Genomic DNA, 18,856 nt, shown 5'->3' with positions numbered 1-18,856 from the left:
AAAGACACATAAATCAAACCAAAAGCATGTTTGAATGAGCTTATAACTTATAATGTATATAAATCAGTAGCAATAAATTAGGATGCCTAACCGACTTTTGAATTATTTTTGTTGTTTTAACTTCAAGTTTTTATCAACACTACTTATTTTACTCAACTTTAAAACTATTATTGCTTAAAAGCACCAAAAATTAGTCCATCCAAACAGACTCCAAAACTAAGAAATACTGTACAAGTTTCTAATATGGATAGAATAAAGTGAAATGGAATCACATGTTCCAAACAGTTCTCGTCATTCTTCCAGAAGAGATAACATCCAGGCTGCATTGAGTTACACAAAGAGGACCAAACCGAGCAATAGCTCATGGATCAGCTGGCATGGAGCTCTGCTATCACTTCTTTACAAAACAACCTAGTTGCAACGACATATGGATCCACAGCTTAAGCACCGGTCTCCTCACTTGCCAAAACGACCCCTAGCCCATGGCGCTACATGCTGACCACCTCCATTTCTCTTTGGCATGTTGTTCTGCTGAGATTGCATTTTCATCCTCTGTTCCTTCATATTTGCAAATAGAGAATCTAATGTCTGAGGCCTCTGCTTTGACACTGGCTTGACTTCCTGCTTTTGTTGCTACAAACAAAACACAGACCTTGTTACATTTTTTCCAGAACTTACCAAGTTCTATGCTAGCTGATCTACAAGATCAATGACATCACGAAGGCGATGCAGGATGTAAGTTACAAAGGAAGAATTCATACAAGTTACTGTTGAACCTCTCTTACCTTAGCAATAAACCTGCCACCATTTGCAGCAATCTTCTGAACTGGAGGAGCCCCAAACCTGCACAAGTAACAAAAAGAGAATTGAAGAGACTGTAGGGAGAAGTGCTTATCCGCAGATTACTTACTAAAGGGTGAGCAGCACCAAGATGCAGAGGACATTCCCAGTGAAATCATTATGCACGTATAGTTTTTTTACTTCCAACTTACCATCGGTCCTCAAATTAAAACTTCTCAACTAGCCAAACCTTAGAAACAGTAGCAGCATCCAAAACAAAAATTGATAGCTTTCAGCTCATCCCCCACCAGAAGGAAACAAAGTCCAAACTAGAACTAACAGAAACACTGATGTGGAAGAAAAATATCCTCTTGGGTTTTCGGACAACTTTCATCAGTCAAATATCCAATAGTACTCCTAACTTCAGCAGAACGGCTTCACAACGAAACTAGAACTGCTTCAATAGAGTTGCAGCAAACTTCCCAACATTACATAATTCAACACAAAATATAAAGCCCCCCACACGTCCCACAAACCTAACTGTTTCTGCTAAAGAGCTCAAGTACAACATGCAATCTCTATCCTCCAAAACACTGCCATGAGGTTACGGCACAAACAAGAGTTGGATACACGCCCACGCAAAGAGAAGTATCACCATTTACGTGACCCGCAACAACAATTTCAAAAATCAATACCACCCACAAAATAATACAAAAATGTTTGTGTAAGGTGTAGAAGGCAAAACTTAAAATGCACAGCAGCCTCGCGAACTCATTGCTGAAAGAAATCTGATGAATGCCATGTGTCCATGCCTTCCCAAACTTCTTATCAACATAAATTTTGATGGCTGGGCAGAGGAAAGAAAATGCGGAAGAATTGCTTATTAATATCCCAAAAAGAAATTCAAAGACATTTGTCATGCTCCATGCCTTCCCAAACTTCTTATCAACAAAAAATTTGGCACTTAGAAGAGGAAAGAAAATGAGAAAGAATTGATAATCCAAAACCCGAGGGGAATTCAAGGACAATTCATTGTGAAATAGTTGAGTCACTTCAAACAGAATCTTCCATCAGGACATCCTTTCTGTACCCAAAAGAAAATCACTGATAATCAATTTCCATAGAATTGAGTTGCCATGGGACAAAGTTATCCAAGGGCATCCGTTCTTATGAAGCAACCATTCCAAAACCTCAAACTAACAAGTCATCATATACCCCATGATGTTGTCGCTACCAGACAAATCCTTGGAAACTATGCAGTTACCCCAACACAGGGAAAATCTCATTATAACATATCTTTATGCCAGCTCCCAGATGCATGTCAAATCCACCTTAAGAGTTCCACATCTTGGAGTGTCCTGATACCAACTTAAAAAGAGTAGAACCCATATACAACACATGCACAACAAACTGAAGTCAACCAACATGTTGTAGAAGGATGTAACTTTTCTGAGGGAAAATAACCATCATTCGACACTTGAACAAACTTCCAAAGACTGCAACTTGAATGTCTCCCAACCAGATTAACAGGGAACAGCATGCTTTTGAAGTACATAAAATGAAGGAGAGACACATGGCAAATTCATCTACAATAAATAGGACCACAATTTACCTGCATCAAATGAGAGTTCAATTGTTACTCCAGATTTGACATAAGCCTGTCCAGGGAATTAACAAATAACAAGCTTAATCATATATTATCTTCAGAATTCAATACACACCTCTGTTTATTTACATTCACTGCCTGGCTTCGATTGAAAGCCCTATTGCGAATAGGAGCAACTGCCGCCCTTCTGGCAGCCTCAGTTGCCAAAGGAAACTGGTCTCCCTGAAAATTTGATCTTCTTTGAGCAAGAGCCCCCTAAGAAGAAGAATATCAACACAAACAGTGTCTTAAGTGTTCAACATTCACAAATATGAAAAAGAATCCATCAAAATCCTTCATAGGTTACGCCAATTGTGAAGAGTACCTGTCTCATAGATGATCTTGTGTCCATAAACCTTTGTATCTTAGCAGATTTATCCTGAGCAATGTTATTAGAAAACTTTTGGCTTCTATTCTGCAAAATAGCAGACGATAGATGTTAAAAAAGTTCCAAATCAAGTTGACAAAAGCTGAAATAAACACTAAATGGTCAAGACAGTGGTGTGCTTACCGAAACTCTTTGCTTCTTAGTTTTGGTTGTGTTCGTCTTGGACATCTTGATGATATCGTCTGCAACCATCAAGTGATTATCAGCAAAAAGAGGAAGCAAACCAAAATATAGACATAAAACATATATAGCTGGCATGCTTACCTAATGTCATGTCCATTTTCTTCTCTGTAAGTGCAATAGTCTCAGTTGTCAGTATTTTAGCTGCCATCTGAGAAGGGAGGAAAATCAGTCAACTGAATATAACATAGAAATATCCAACTAAACTTAAAGGACAACTGAAGATGCAGGCACAGAAGGAAAAATCAAAGTCGTCAAAAGAAGACGGAAGTATATGACAGATTGAATTGATCAATGAGGAGAAGGATATGGATAGCGCTGAACATGTGAAGAAAAATATCAGCTCAGTGGGAAAAGATAGGTCACAAAATACAGAGAATAAAAACCAACAACTAAACAAAAACTGTTGCCCTTCCCCTCCCTGCCTCTTTCTCGCTGCAGGTGAAGGAAGGTAACAAAATACTTTAGTTTAATCTGACAATCAGACAAATAATCATGCAGGAATGCAGCTATATGAGAAGAGTTCTATTGGGACAAAATTTACAGCAAACTAAAATTACGTATTAGAGTCAATGGCAACATCATCATTCATTTTTTCTCTAACCTCAAAACTGTTTTTTGTAACAGTATCTAATATTTTAAGAACTTTTTTATCAACGGAAGAATAGTCACTTAACAAGCACAAGCTATAACACTAAACAATGGAGAAACTTGACAATACTAACCAAAGGGACAAAGCAACTGCTCAAATAGACAAGTTAGAGCGATGGCCCAAAGATAAACATGACCCACCCGTAATCAGAAGTTCCAGTAGTTTTTACACACCTTTTCAAAAAATGTAACACATCTCCGCAGCATTCAGCCTTTTTAAGTTTTAACAATCCCAACAACAACAAAAGCACAGAAATAATCAGGTACTCTGCTCATAAATCAAGCTCTCACTGATATCTAGAAACTACATGCCAACCCTTCACTCCACCTAACGCCTTTTAAGGAACAAAAGTTGAAACTAACTCCACGCTCGATTACCCCTACCAGTTTCTCCAAATTCCATCCAGAATCTAGACATTCTAGCACAACAAAGAAAGCATTGATGTGTGCATTCTTAGAAACAGTAAGTACATCATAGCTTCTTCTAGGAAATAAATCCCCTCATAATAAAACAAACTGAAAAAAAAAGAACAGGTACCAGGTTTCAGCAGAAGCAACTACACCTCAAACTAGTGTGGGCCATTAGCTATATGAAGTCAGTACACACATTCTGCTCAATCTGGTCAGATCTCTTCACAATTCAGCTTATTAAGTGTTCACTTAAAACAGGGTAGGTCCTCCTTATCTCACAGTGACCTAACAACTCTTAAAACTAGGACTTACTGTCATCCATTTAATACAAATTTCTCACGTCTGCCTAAAATAAGGCTGTAAAACGAAATCATTAAAAAAAGTTTCTGTAATAGTGAAGCAAACCTGAAAGGTGAAACTAGGTCTCTGAAAACCACAAAATCCAAAAATTTAACAAATAACTAAAGCAAATTTTCACTCTAGAGAAGCTTTTTGAGCTAAACATGTAAGAAAAAAGAAAGGACAAAACGAGATGAGAACGCACAAACTGTCTCAAAAATTGCAGAAACACTAGTTCTCCTTAATAATTATGAATTTATGACTAACACAACATTAACAACTAAGCCTCTGTCAAGTATTTGGTATCGTCAACTGTAACTTCTGAAATTTCATAGAATTCCTCAAATCCACATAACAAAAGGATGTAAAATGAAAGCACCAAAGAATTAGGTCTCTGATAATCCCAACATCAAAAGAAATTGAACTAATTAGAGCAAATCCTTCACTCATTCGAAACTTTTTTTGAGCATAACATCATGAACATACAAAAAAAAGGATAAAAACAGCTCGTGAGGAGCAACACAAACTATCTCAAAAATTGCAAAAACACTACAGATTCTCCAACTAAGCCTTACTTTCAACTATTTGGTATCGTCAACTGCAACTTCAGGAATTTTCATAAATCCCTCAAATCCACATAACAAAAGGATGTATAAAGAAATCACCAAACAACTTAGTTTCTAATTACCACAAAATCAAAAGAAATTAAACTAATTGAAGCAAAATTCACACTCATACGAAAATTTTTGCGCATAACAACACGAACATAACAATAAATTTTAAAAAAAAAAGTATAAAAAGAGCTCGTGAGAAACACAATCTGCCTCAAAAATATGCAAAAATTGCAGAAAATAATGGTAACAAAAGTAAACCTGTTTATGTTTGTGAAATCGAATAGAAGATGATGAACTTCCTGAATAGAGCTGATGTTGAATGCTAGGGTTTCGATTTTTTTAGAAGAAAAAGACGGCGAATTTAGAGTGATGAAAAATTATGGTGAAACACTTGCGAAATTCTATCTATTCACGAATTTATATATGTAGAGGCGGTGCACCGTTTGATTATTGGATCGAGCACGAACAAATCACGTGCTCCACTTATTTCTTGTTTGGATGGTTGTTCGTTGTTACTCATTAGACTACACTTCCTCCGTTCACTTTTACTTATTCAGAATCTACTCATAATAATTGGTGTGTAGTTTTAGATGTTGGAAAATAAGCAATTAATATCGAAGGTAAAACACATAAGAGATTATTTTTTTACGATATGTTAAAAGTGACAAATAAAATAAAAAAAATAATCTATTTTTGGAGTACTCGACATTTGACAAGTAAAAGCAAACACAAAGAGTATTTTATTGTTATTTTAAAAAAATTAATCATAAAAAACACACGTAAATATTATTATTTTTGTAAACTTTATAACTTAAAGAATCAATTGTTCTCTTTACATATCTATATTATAGGGATCGTTTGGTAGAGTGTATAAAAATAATGCAAAATACAGTGTATTTAGTAATGTTGAGATTTTTCTTATGTAGCGTTTGATTTGGTGTACTAAAGTATCGTGCATTGCATAATTTCATTTAAAAAAATATTTGTCCTGGAAAAGTTTTTGAGAGACAATTGTGTCTTTAATCATGTTAATACATGCATTGGAACTCACTGCATAACTAATGCATATAAATCTACGGTATTAGTGATATGCTCTTCAATATACGTATTACTAATACAAGCATTAGTTATACATAAGTTGAAAACGTGTACCAAACAAAGTACCGTAATAAACAAAGTCAATGTATGCATTATTTTCTTCAATACACTCTACTCTTTCCGTACAAAAACACTTTGATGTTTTAAAAAGTGTTTTAATACATCTAAACAATTACTTTATCTATCATCTTAATCTTTTTTGTACTAATTTCATCCAATATATTTTATAATACTGTAAGTTTACTCTTCAAATTACAAATATATGATCTCATGTAAAAGCGAAAATTGTGCAATTTATTCAAACACATTTATTTATCAAAATAATGCAATGCAATACAATAAAGTACTCCCTCCCTCTGTCCATTCTTTAAGAGAGGTGCGAAACTGTCACCTATCAGACGAACGGTTTGCAACACTGCATCCTTTCTTACATCATCTATGCGCGTTACTTTTTTCGAGAGGTTGACCGCATGTCCTAAATTAGATTGAACTTGAGGACTTCTTCCCTAAATTTTCCCATTTCTAACAAGTCCTCAAGTTCAATCTAATTTAGTTTAATTGTATTTTAGTCGGAAATAACTTGTCTTTGTTTCGTTTTATGTATATTTGTTCTTCGTAAGTGTTGAAATTTAATTTTCAAAGAGGTTTAGCCTCGTATACGATTCACATAAAAAACATATCATCTTGCAAGGCAACAATTGAAATCGTGCCACCTTTTCTAGTCTGGATTGGGAATATCACTGAACAAACTTGATTGACCAACATAGTTTATGCATCATTAATGTAGCGGCTTGTCGAGCATTTGACAAACTCATCACACCACACCAACATAATTGAAATTAAAAAAATAAAATAACTAAGTTATACAAAATTAAGAAGAGCGCATTGAGTGGAAGCTCGGGCATTGAGAAGGAATGACACTTTCAGAGGGGAAAGTTCAGTGATATTCGACATGGTTTATGATCCATGAATCTCATATTACAAATCGTATTCAAGCTCTGTGGCTAGTCTATATTATTTGGACTTTTCAAACTTAGCGAACTAAAACGGAAAATTAACCGAGATCCGTTATTAACAGCGAACAAGAGGGGATTAGGGGTTTGAAGAAAACAAACACGTACGTCTTGCTTAATGTTGCTATATATTCAAACCTTCTTCCATTGGCAATTGATAATAATCTTAAATATAATAGTACTGCATTGGAATGCTAATATGCATTGCTTAACCATGGTCTTAAACATAAATATCTTGCATTCATTAATTGGTTTGACGTAAACATAGTATTCAAACAATTTTTCAAACAATCTTCCCGGCTTACTATGATTTTCGGGTGAAAGGAGAGTCATTGTCAATACTTTGAACGAGGAGGAAGAACATCTCTCTCTGTCTATTCAAATATCCGAGACTGCTAGTCAATTTGGTGACACTGGTTCAGCAACATATCAGTACATTTGATTATTTGAACCATCTAAATAACAGTTTGCTAAAGGTTACATTGCTACTCTAAGGGAAATGTTCATCAGATTTATTCTGATAATCAATAGTTTCCGAGTATTCATTCGGAGTTAATCACAGTTTAAATTAAGAAAAACGAGTTTTGTTCAGTTCACACCGTATATCCACTTCTCTGTGTTGCTTGTATATTTAACCAACTCTTCTGGTTTGAACCATAGTTTGATCTCGTCCTTGGCTGTCTCAGGTCCATCACTCCCATGGATAATGTTCCTGGAAAGCAACTCATCTCGTTCAGATTCAAACGTCTTAATCTTAATAAGAATAAATGGAGCCTAATTATGGAATTAACAGAAGAAGTTTTGGTACCTTCCGACTACAACAGCTAAGTCACCTCTAATTGTTCCGGGTTCTGACTTCTGTGGATCTGTAGCTCCGATAAGCTTCCTTCCATATTTAATCACTCCTTCGCCTTCCCATACCTAGAATTTGATTATGAAGTATTTAAAGTGAAACTCTTTAGCAAACAAGTAAAGTTAGACTTAGCTAAATTCAATCTAGCTAACCATTGCTACGACAGGGCCAGAGCTAAGGAAACCACATAGACCATTAAAAAATGGTCTTTCTTTAAGGTCATGATAATGCTTTTGAGCAAAATCCTTAGACGGAACCACAATTTTGATCGCGACTAGCTTGAAACCCTTGCGCTCAAAGCGTGATAGGATTTCTGAAATCTGCAATGGAATGAAACTTTCTTAGCCAATTCGACAGAGAACTCTATATCTGCATATTATGGATGCAAGAGGGACAAAGATAGTTCATGGAATTCACATACCAAGCCTCTTTGCACTCCATCTGGCTTGATGGCGATGAAGGTGCGCTCCATCTTGTAAGAAATATGCCGTGTCAGTTGTGACAAAGAATGCAAATACAGTCAGACCTCTTTATAACAATCATTTTTTATAATAACATTTCACTATAACAACCTAGTTTTCTTTGGAACCAACTATCATATTATGTTATATTATATATTTTCTATAACATCTCGTTATAGCAGCCAAAAAAAAAACACGACATTGTTATAAAGAGGTTGGACTATAACGATAAATGCAAGATATAACACGTCGATTCATAGGAAGAGCAAGAATAAGGTACCTCAGCAGCATGCGCTTCTTGCTCCTGGAGCATGTAAGCTAAATAATAAAGACGGAGAAATAAAACGAAATTAGACTAGAGGTTCCTATTTCTTTTGTTATTCATTGCATACAGAAAATTCAAATTTTCACCAAAGAGGCGCATTCGCAAAGGACAGAACAAAAAGTTTAGCAGCAGCATTCAACAGAGGTAAGTTATAAGATACCAACCTGCTGCAGGAAGGGCAAGGATACCCGAGATCCAACACGAATTCTGGGACTTAGTCCTGCCATATGAAGCTAAAGAAGGCACAACTCCTCTCAAAGAAACTGTGGCTGCTGCAGCCGCTGCTCGTCCCCCTGCAAATAGGGCAAGACAGACATATTGTGTCTAATGAGCAAAGCCTGGTCAGTTGTACAAGCGAAAAACAGAAATAGAGGCTGATCGAGGATATACAGACATTGAATCGATTTGGTCTATGATATAGTGTAATTTTTTCAACGAATTACACTACCCTGGCTCCGCCCCTTAGTCATTCCCACTAGATCATCCCTATGTATAAATTTAACCTATCATCAAACATGTGAAGGAACAAAGCTCAATGCTTCTCCACACTGATCAAACACATCAACAGTGCTAAAGGCAGCCCACACACGCGCGTACAAACATACATATATAGACCAAGTTCGAAGATGCACGAAAATTGAAATCAGTCTGTGAACACACATATTTATAGGTTGATAATATTTTTCTAGAAATATACATCATGATCGAAAATCTCAATGCTTCCCCCCAGACAGATCAAACACACACACACTGAGTTCGAAGATGCACGAGCACTGAAATCAGTCTGAGACCACACACAAACATAGATAGATCGAACACATCAATGTTGCTAAAGGCAGGCATAATAGAAACATCTAAGATTTCAAATCAACGCACAATTACACACACCGAGCTCGATAATGCACGAGAATTTTGAAATCAGTCTGCACACATACACATAAATAGACCAAGCTGGAAATGCACATAGATTGAAAATCAGTCTATGCACCACACACATACACATATACATTGATAAATTTTGTTATATATACATGAAAAATTAGGCGAGGAAGTGAAGAAGGAAGAAACATTTGAGATTTAAGGAGGAATGAAACGAAAATTTTACCGGAAAAAGCACGAGAACTAGAACTGAACAGAGACTTGGTAGCTCGTGAAGCAGATCTACAAATCTGAGAATTCATCTTTCAAACAAACAAAAATAATTCTGATTCGATACGTAAACAGATGAAGAAGAAAAAAACACAATTCTTATGCACTCTGTTTTTTTTTTGTGTGAAGAGTAAAAGAAGAAAGGAATGAATATGTAGATTGATCAGTTTAGTGAGCTTTTAAATTTAGTTAAATACTGTTAAAGTATTGAACACGTGAGTGCACGCGCTGAGTGGGAGCGTGGTAGAAGAAAGAGTTTGGGCTTTGGCTGGGTCAAAATCTGGGCCCGGAGTTGTTGGGCTGAATTAATGAATCAGATTCGTTGCTTGTGAAATTTGTATTATGTTACTATATACTTTTTATTTTTAATTAGTTTTAAAAGAATTATAATTCAATCTATTGATTTTTATAATGATGAAAATTCAAATTTTAATATTTAGTACACATTATGTTGAAATATTATGTTAAGTTGAAATCGTAACAAACATGTTACATCGTAGAAAGTTGTATACAAACAAGTGTCGAAATATTTACTAGATATCTTAGATTCGAGCCTGAAAAGAAATCCTATTTGAAAAAAATTAAAAATTTACTTATCCTAGATTATCGAGTAATCATTCTTATTCTTTGATTGTTCCTAAGTTAATTCTTTGATTCTTTACATCACTATTATACCTTTACCCCTTTGATTTCTATTCTCATTTTCTTGTTACATCACACTTGCATTAAAATTTTATGGGTTGTCAGTGTTAGGACGATTACCTTAAAAATATTACTTCCTCCGTCCCCATGTGACATTTTTCGAATTTCGAGATTCAAACAAGTCTATCTTTGATGGTAAATTTTTCATAGATCTTTTAAATAGTTTGAATGATCAATTATTGTGACTTATAGTACTTTTTACGTAGTTTACAAATATATAAATTCCATTTCAAAAAAGTTGAAGATTCCATGCGCAAATTGTTAATGAATTTGTACAAATTCTGTGTCTGGATGATAGAAAATCTCATCATGCAATGTCTATAATAACGACCACTACTATGCTACAATCCCAGCAAAGTTGGAGTCGTCTATAAGTTCTCTATATTTGGGCAACACAGTGCGTAAAGCATCCCACGTTAGCATGGTCTGAGGGAGGGTCGCACCCAGTGTGATGTACACAGCCTACCACTAAGTTCTAGATATTTGACAGGACTAAAAGTTATCATGCAATGTCTGCAAATAACAAATTTCTCTAGCCAGATGGTAGATAAATCTTATCATGCAATGTCTGCAAATGGTTTCATTCTGTACCAAAGTATAAAGCCTATTAATGTACACGGTAGTTTGCCAATCCAGGTCTCGATAACCATTCCGTGCATAATGAATTATTAACAATCATGTCACTGGTTTCAAGAAGTACAACAGCTAAAACATAAACACGAAAATGTAGTCAACCAGTCACTAAACATGAGCGTGAAGTTGTGAGCTGTGTCGTCTCTCTGAAGGTAATTCGCTTTGAAGTTAGTTGCAGCCACCCAACTGCCAAAAGGAAAAAAACAATTAGAGAGATGAACGAATTGAAAGCATAACAAAAGAGGCAAATACTACAATTCATTAGAATGTCATTTTGTTTTCCAGTCCATGTTCGAAAGGTCATTTTGATTCTCAGTTCATGTTTGGGATTTTTACACACGACTCTTCAAACACCACTGGCTAGAAGTTACTCAATCATGGTGCATTATCTGTCATATAACCAGGCTGGGATTCATGGCCTGAGTCTACATCTTATGTTCAGCATGTGCCGTGAGATAGAGACACTTTTGACGGACAGCAAATACACATCCTTTCCATGTTCTTCCAGTTACATATTTGCTTCCCTAGTAACAATCTCACTCAAAGAAGCCAATTAAATAGAACTTAAAGGGTGTGGCATAGTGGTTAATGAAGTGGGTTGAGAATCATGAGGTCTCGTGTTCAAATCCCAGCGAGGCAAAAAAAACTAGGTGATTTCTTCCCATTTGTCCATACCTAGGTGGACAGACTTACCTGAGCAGTAACAAAAATCACAAGACAGGTAACTGCGAGAAAAACGTTACTACTACCAGTATGAACGGGGAAACAGGTACAGTGCACCAAGCCTATCCCGTCGGATAGCGGGACAATGTTCAACTACCTACCAACCTTCTACCGTAATCCGCGCAACCTCCATAAACTCCTATTTAAGGTCATGTCCTCGATAATGTCCTCGATAAGCTGAAGATGCACCATATCTAGTCTAATCACCTCTTCTTAATACTTCTTTGGCCTACCTCGAGCCCGGACATCACGGTGACCAAGAAAAAAGAAAAAAAACTAAATAGGCAAAGGCCTCTAACACAAATTGCCTGTATGAAAATGTCAACAAGTTCAAGACTGTGTACCAGAATGGATTCAATTTCCTCCTGAGTAACTGGTGTTCTTTTGGGTTGATCAGAAGCCTTCCCTGCAACAGACATGCTAGGTGGGGACCTTGAGAAAAATGTTCGAGGAGTTTCTTCAGCTGCTGGAGTTTTCTGATGTTGGGAATTCTGCGATGTGGTACCTGCAGGTAAAAAAAACCTTCATGTTTTGTTATAAGAAAAAAAAAAAGGAAGTGTACCAGTGTGTTTTTTTTTTTTGGATGAAGTAAGATATATCCAGTTAAAAGCTAAACTCATTAGTAATCAATATAACCCGTTCTCCCTCTTAAACAAACCAGATTCACACCGTTTACTTGATCTCAAAAAAGAACAAAAAAAACAAGACAACTGGCATTTACTTTTCATGTTTCTGTGATGACAAGAGCCTTTTGACATTAAAAACAATACTGGGCAGAGGGGGAAGGTGAATGACAAGTCCTTATGCATCATGCACTTGAAAAAACTTATAAGATACTAGTAACAAGCAAGCATGACGAGCATAGGACTGAGGCAGCATGAAAAAGAATATATACAGTTCCTAAACCCAGGATTGAAAAAGATAAATTAAACAGAAAAGAGGAATGATGTGATATGATTAAACACCATCACAATGGGTTGCAGCAGTCAGTTACACCAGTAAACTTTTGCACTGGCAGATATAAGGGGTTGATTTCTCATATTGTCACTCAACTAATAGTTATTATTTCAGAAAAGTTGTCCTTTTTCTTGATTCCAATTTTTTCAACAGAGAAAGTGACTTTCTGATATAATAGCTATTGATTGAGTGACCATATGAGAAATCAAATCTAGATATAAGTGGTGCACTTGGAATCTAGCTACAACTTGTGAATTCACCATGGAACAATTTGGAATCTGGCAGCTTAAATAATTTGTGCTTTTTTCTGGTAATCCCGGCAACTTGTGAATTCACCATAGAACGTGAAATTGTTAATACAGTCTACAACTCCTTAGACTAACCACAAATTGGTGAATGATGGTACCTAAGATGTGAGACGAATAAAGCACAAAATGGACCTGCAGTTAATTAAGACCAACACAATGGTGATATAGGACAATAGATAGGGCAGGTTTGAAGGAGGATACATTGAGAGTTGAGAGATAGTGTAAGTTAGCACCCCTACAAGTTTCTCCCACTTAGTAATAGCCATTAATCTCCATCAGCATTCAAGGGGCTTATTTAAGTTACAGATAAGGAAAACTACAAGTAAATATATGAAGCCAGAAAAACTCAGTGATACATACTACTGATAAGCAAGGACTAGATCGATGAGACTTACCATAATAAAGGCAACAACAACATACCTTTTGTAGTCCCACAAAATGGGGTTTGGGGAGGTAGAATGTACGCAGACCTTACTCTAACCTCAAAGGTAGAGAGGTTGTTTCAGATAGACCATCGGTTCAAGAAAAGAACAGTCCAGAAAAGGAAGTAACAAAATAGTACTACAACACAATAATACGATAGTCGAAGTACAAAAAACAACAAATAGTAACAAAAATCGAAGAACAAGAAACTACAAGAGTAGTACTGCGACTACTAGTATGATGGACAGCAAGAAAATGCACTCATAAGTCCTACCTACTAATCTTCTACCCTAATTTGTGTCCTCCGTAACCTCCTAACAAAGGTCATGTAGCTAAAACTGTGTCATGTCTTGTCTAATCACCTCTCCCCAATACTTCTTCGGTCTACCTCTACCTCTCCTGAAACCAACCATAGCGAATATAATGAATTTATAAATTGTTTCCAACATGAAAGCCTTTTACTTGCCACAACCTATGTGTACTAAAAGTGTAACTTTATACAGCTTTCAAGGAAAACTCTTTTTTGAGGGTGTTTTTGATGCAGGATCTTTCGAAACCAAATACCAAGACTTTAACTTGCAGATATAATGTGCTAATGTCCAATAACAAGATTTTCAAGGAGAGGACGAAGTGGAAATGAGGGTATTTAAGACTGTTAAGGGGATGGACAATATGTAATGAAGTGCAGAAACAGTGAGGAATGAGTAGAGAATTCAAAGAGCTACGAAAAGGAAAAAGAAGGAGAACAGAGAAGAAGCAAGGAAGAGATCATGTATATTTCCAAAATATTATTCATTCAATTCTCCTCCAACATAGAGGGACATATTAAATTCTACAAGCAAAACTTGAATGGTGAAACTTCAGTGAACTGCCTAATTAAAGATCTGAGATTAAAAACTGATGTGTAAAGCTGTTTGATAGCTTTTGGACTACCTTGAAGATCAAACTTCAAGTAGATGAATAGATGTTGTTTGTCCAAGTCTCAAAGGATGCAGTACATTGGAAAAATCTAAAAGCCATCAAACTCATGCACAAACTAAATAACAAGAAAAAGTAAATCTCTTTTTTTAGAATAACAAGAAAAAGTAAAATCCGAAGTTATAACCCTTGTTCGCTACAGCTATAGCATCATTTACTATTGTATTAAAATAATTTTTCCACAAAAAGAAACAGCCTATTTGTATCCTAAAGGATATCTTAAAGGAAGAAACTTCTTCCCACATATTTTATTTTATTTTTGACACTAGTAAAATTGTATTCTTCTGCATTAAGGGAATGTTGGCCACCACCAAAAAATGTCAATTACAAGCTTCCTATATCTACTATACACAGCTGTTTACACCAAAAGAGTAAAGATACTAAACAATTCCATTTAAACTTGTGTATGGAATTGGATCTATCTTCAAAACATCTACCATTCCTTTCCTTCAAAACTGACCACCATATTCATGATGGTATTTGCCCCCACCATCTCCTCCCAGATATTGAAATAAAGGGAATTTTCATATGAAGATGAATTAAAGAGAAAATAAAGATGACTCTGAACGTAATTGGGTATTCTAGTAACGTGGTATAAATTCACAAACGGATAAACTTCCAGAGGAATTACTCCTAGTGAATACCCTTGGATCCCCAACCGGGACTCCCTCAACCAACTGCAACACATGATTAGACAAACTTGACAAACACTTTCAAAACTAAGTTCATTCACCAAAACAATCAAATCTAATAGATACTCATTACTCGAGGCAAAATTACGGATCCTGAACCACCATTCCACCCCCACCCCACCTCCTCTCTCTTACCAGCAACTCTTTCACAGTTATATTAAGTGATTGAAACTAAACACAACTATAAGTAAACAAAAAGCAATCAATCAATCAACTTTGCTTCAATCCCAAAATAGGACTGGACTAAGCTACATGAATCATCTATTTCATTCTGCTCTAAAATTGAAATAAAGAGAATTTTTCAAAAGAACATGAATAGAAGGGAAAATAAAGATGTGTCCTTTTTGTTAAACTACTAGCAATTTAGTCCTCACTTCTAGTTTTTGAAAACAAGAACGCAATTATTTAGCATTTTTCTAGTCAATAATGACTTTAAATGCACTCGCGTATTCTAGTAACATGGTATAAATTCACAAAAGAACGAATTTGCAGAGGAAATGGGATGTTCTCAACCAACCGACACTGTTAATTAGACAATTTCTATGAACCCTTTCAAAATTAAGTTCATTTACCAAAAGAACCAAATCTAACAAATTACTCATCACTCGAAGCAAAACTATTGATCCTGAACCACCATCCCCCAACCCTTTTTAATTACCACCAACTCTTTCACAGTTTATTATTTGATTGAAACTTAGCACAAGAAAAAGTTAACAAAAAGCAACCAATCAATCAACTTTTCTTCAACCCCTAACTAATTGGCATTGGCTACATCAATCATCTATACCATTCTAGTCTAAAACAGAAACATGGGGAATTTTTCAAAAGAAAAGAATGAAGCGGGAAATAAAGACGATTCCTTTTTGTTAAACTGCTTGTAAATTAGTTTTTATTTCTAGTTTTTTAACAGAAAGAACAAAATTTTAGCATTTTTCTGTTCAATAATGACTCTTTAAATATAATCTAGTATAACGGGGTATAAATTCACAAAGGAATAAACTTGCTGAGGAATTGCTCCTAGCTTAAATGTGCTAGATCCACAAATGAAACTTTCTAAACCAACCACAAACTCTAAATTAGAAACTTCAATGAACCATTTCGGAAGATCAAATTATCAAATTACTCATCACTCGAAGCAAAAATAATTGATCCTTAACCCCCCACCCCCAGCTCTCTTCTTTACCAGCTATTTTTTCACAGTTATATCATTGGCAATTAAAACTGAACATAAGTCATAACTATAACTAACCAAAAAGGTATCAATCAACTTTGCTTCAATTACAAACTAATTGGGGTCAACTATACGAATCTTCTCTACCATTAAACTCTAAAACATAAGCCAAAACCAAATTAGCAAAAAAAAAATAAAAAAATCAACCAAATCAAGAATCCATCAACATATTCATAAATTCAGATAAAAATTACAGAACCCCAAAAGCTGAAAAGTAGATGGGGGCATACCAGAAGGCTTTGAATGCCTCTGTGGAAACTTGATTCGTGGAATTCTCTTCATTGCCTGCGCTCCACCCATTGCTTTCTTCTTCGATTGTAAGAGAAAAAAAAAAGTCTGTAGCCAAACGAATTTCTAAAGCCGGAAAAGTATTAGGAATTCTTCAAAATATGGCCCATTGCCGCAGTTATTAAGAAAATAGCCACTGTACTCACGTACTGTTTGCACGTATTATTTCATAATGTATCTTATTATATAGCGAAACTTTCACAAATAATCACTATAATAAATTTAATTATACTCAATAACTATAGTTTGCATATTTACGAGATGAAACTACAGTTTAAGTTGTCTCGTTTGTATAATTTGTGAATTTGTATAATTTGCAGGTTTGTATAATTCGCGAGTACATTTGTATAATTCAGTTATTTTTGTATAAACTCGAAATAATAAATTTATACAATTAAAAACATCAAAAGTGTAAATAGTTATACAAATTATATTAGACAAATTTTGAATTATATAGATTTTATTATACAAATTCCGAATTATACAAACATGCGAATTATACAAAACTAAAAAGTTGAGTCGCGTAATTATAGCTAAAAGTAGGTCGCAAATTGTAATTAAAACAAACTATAGCTATGTTAAGTAATTAACTAGTATATATTTGTTTATACGCGTAATTTTCCCTATTATATATCATAGTGTATTATTTTGTATTATTCTTTGTCGTTAAATAATATTAGACGTTAATGATTTGAATAATAAACCTACAAAAAAGGGTATTAGTTAGAGCTAATATAAAAAGGTAAAATAAAATATAGGGGAAATAGGGGTTTTAGTCCATGTATTATTGCATATGCTAGCTTTAGTCCTTGTGTTATTTGACTATGCACATTTAGCCTTTAATTATTTTAAGTGTGAGATTTTGATACTTGAAGTTAAAACTTAACTATTGATTAATATAATTATTTAAAAATATATAAAATAAAATAAAGGGTTGGTGATTCTAGCTAAATGATTGAATGATTATTTTAAATATATAAATTGAGTCAATCTGTTTCTCTATTTGCTCAGTTTTCTATACATTGAACCCATTTTTCCTCTCTTTTTCAATGGTTACTAATCAAGGTCAAATACGATTACATTTGAAAGGGTTTGGTAGGTGGATAAACACCTTAAGGCTATTAATGATATTCTAACAACTTTCGGTCTTTAAAAAATGTAACATTTAATTCTTCAAGCATTTAGAATTGATGTTACACAAATGAAACTCTTTATCGTTATCTAACAATGAATCTAAACGATACGATACGATAAAATTTAAATAACTATCAAAACAATTGTTATATTAAACTAACAAAACAATATAATATCACGGATAACAACCATTCAAACAAGGTTTAATAAACCGAGAAAAATTACCAACACAAAACTCAAAAACTACATAACAAAATACCAAATAATGGGAAACTCAATACATAGAGTAGTACAGTAGAAAAAGAATTGAACAAATAAGGAAAAGAAAAATAGACAAAAATGTGTGCATTTTTTATTTTTTTGGGGGAATCTCATCATCTATCGAGGAAGCGTTTGAGCAATAATAAAATTATCTCCTATGATTTATAGGTCATAAATTTAAGTCATGAAAATAACTTATAATGTATGTATTAGATCGTAGACTGTTTAAATCACATCTCATGAGATACAATCATTGTTAATACGAGATACTTTGTGCATTGAGCTTCCATTTAAAAAAAAATGAATCTCATGATCTATCCATCATCTCTTGAATTTCTGGGCTCTCTATAATACTTTCTAAAGATGGTTTCCACTTATAATCACTTCTATTATTTTCTTTTCTTCTTCTTTCCATTTCAATTTCTCCCAATAATTCCTCTAAACATTTCCCTTCATTAAGTTTCAATTGAACCAATAAACTTTCCAATTCTTCTTTACTCAAAACCATCTTCATTCTCATAATATTATTTTTCTCCACCACATTTTCTTTTGCTTTGACAGTTTCACCCTCCATTTCTTGTTCATGAACAATTTGATCCTCTAATTCTTCTTCTCTTTG

The 18,856-nt window shown here is 34.6% G+C and overlaps 3 protein-coding genes across 3 annotated transcripts; all 3 read right to left on the bottom strand.

Moving 5' to 3' along the window:
- Positions 1–77: 77 nt before the first annotated feature.
- On the bottom strand, positions 78–5,404 carry LOC125841323 (uncharacterized). The gene is made up of 7 exons (XM_049520435.1): positions 5,267–5,404; positions 3,078–3,144; positions 2,937–2,995; positions 2,751–2,840; positions 2,502–2,641; positions 786–843; positions 78–633 (listed from the first exon to the last, which is right to left on the bottom strand). Exons 2-7 carry the CDS (start codon positions 3,142–3,144, stop codon positions 457–459), a joined length of 591 nt encoding a protein of 196 aa, XP_049376392.1. The 5' UTR covers positions 5,267–5,404; the 3' UTR covers positions 78–456.
- A 2,132-nt stretch (positions 5,405–7,536) lies between these two features.
- LOC125841781 (nucleoside diphosphate kinase 3-like) lies at positions 7,537–10,022 on the bottom strand. The gene is made up of 7 exons (XM_049520948.1): positions 9,864–10,022; positions 8,923–9,051; positions 8,714–8,751; positions 8,394–8,444; positions 8,125–8,292; positions 7,928–8,040; positions 7,537–7,831 (listed from the first exon to the last, which is right to left on the bottom strand). The coding sequence occupies exons 1-7, from the start codon at positions 9,937–9,939 to the stop codon at positions 7,708–7,710; spliced, it is 699 nt and encodes a 232-aa protein (XP_049376905.1). The 5' UTR covers positions 9,940–10,022; the 3' UTR covers positions 7,537–7,707.
- A 1,124-nt stretch (positions 10,023–11,146) lies between these two features.
- Positions 11,147–16,966, bottom strand: LOC125841682 (uncharacterized). Its single transcript, XM_049520849.1, has 3 exons — positions 16,785–16,966; positions 12,310–12,470; positions 11,147–11,428 (listed from the first exon to the last, which is right to left on the bottom strand). The coding sequence occupies exons 1-3, from the start codon at positions 16,852–16,854 to the stop codon at positions 11,411–11,413; spliced, it is 249 nt and encodes an 82-aa protein (XP_049376806.1). The 5' UTR covers positions 16,855–16,966; the 3' UTR covers positions 11,147–11,410.
- Positions 16,967–18,856: the final 1,890 nt, after the last annotated feature.

The sequence above is a fragment of the Solanum stenotomum genome, chromosome 10 (genome assembly GCF_019186545.1).
Source record: "Solanum stenotomum isolate F172 chromosome 10, ASM1918654v1, whole genome shotgun sequence".
Classification (NCBI taxonomy): Eukaryota; Viridiplantae; Streptophyta; class Magnoliopsida; order Solanales; family Solanaceae; genus Solanum; species Solanum stenotomum.
The sequence above is the reverse complement of the archived record's forward strand: the minus strand, read 5'-3'. Positions and strand labels throughout refer to the sequence as shown.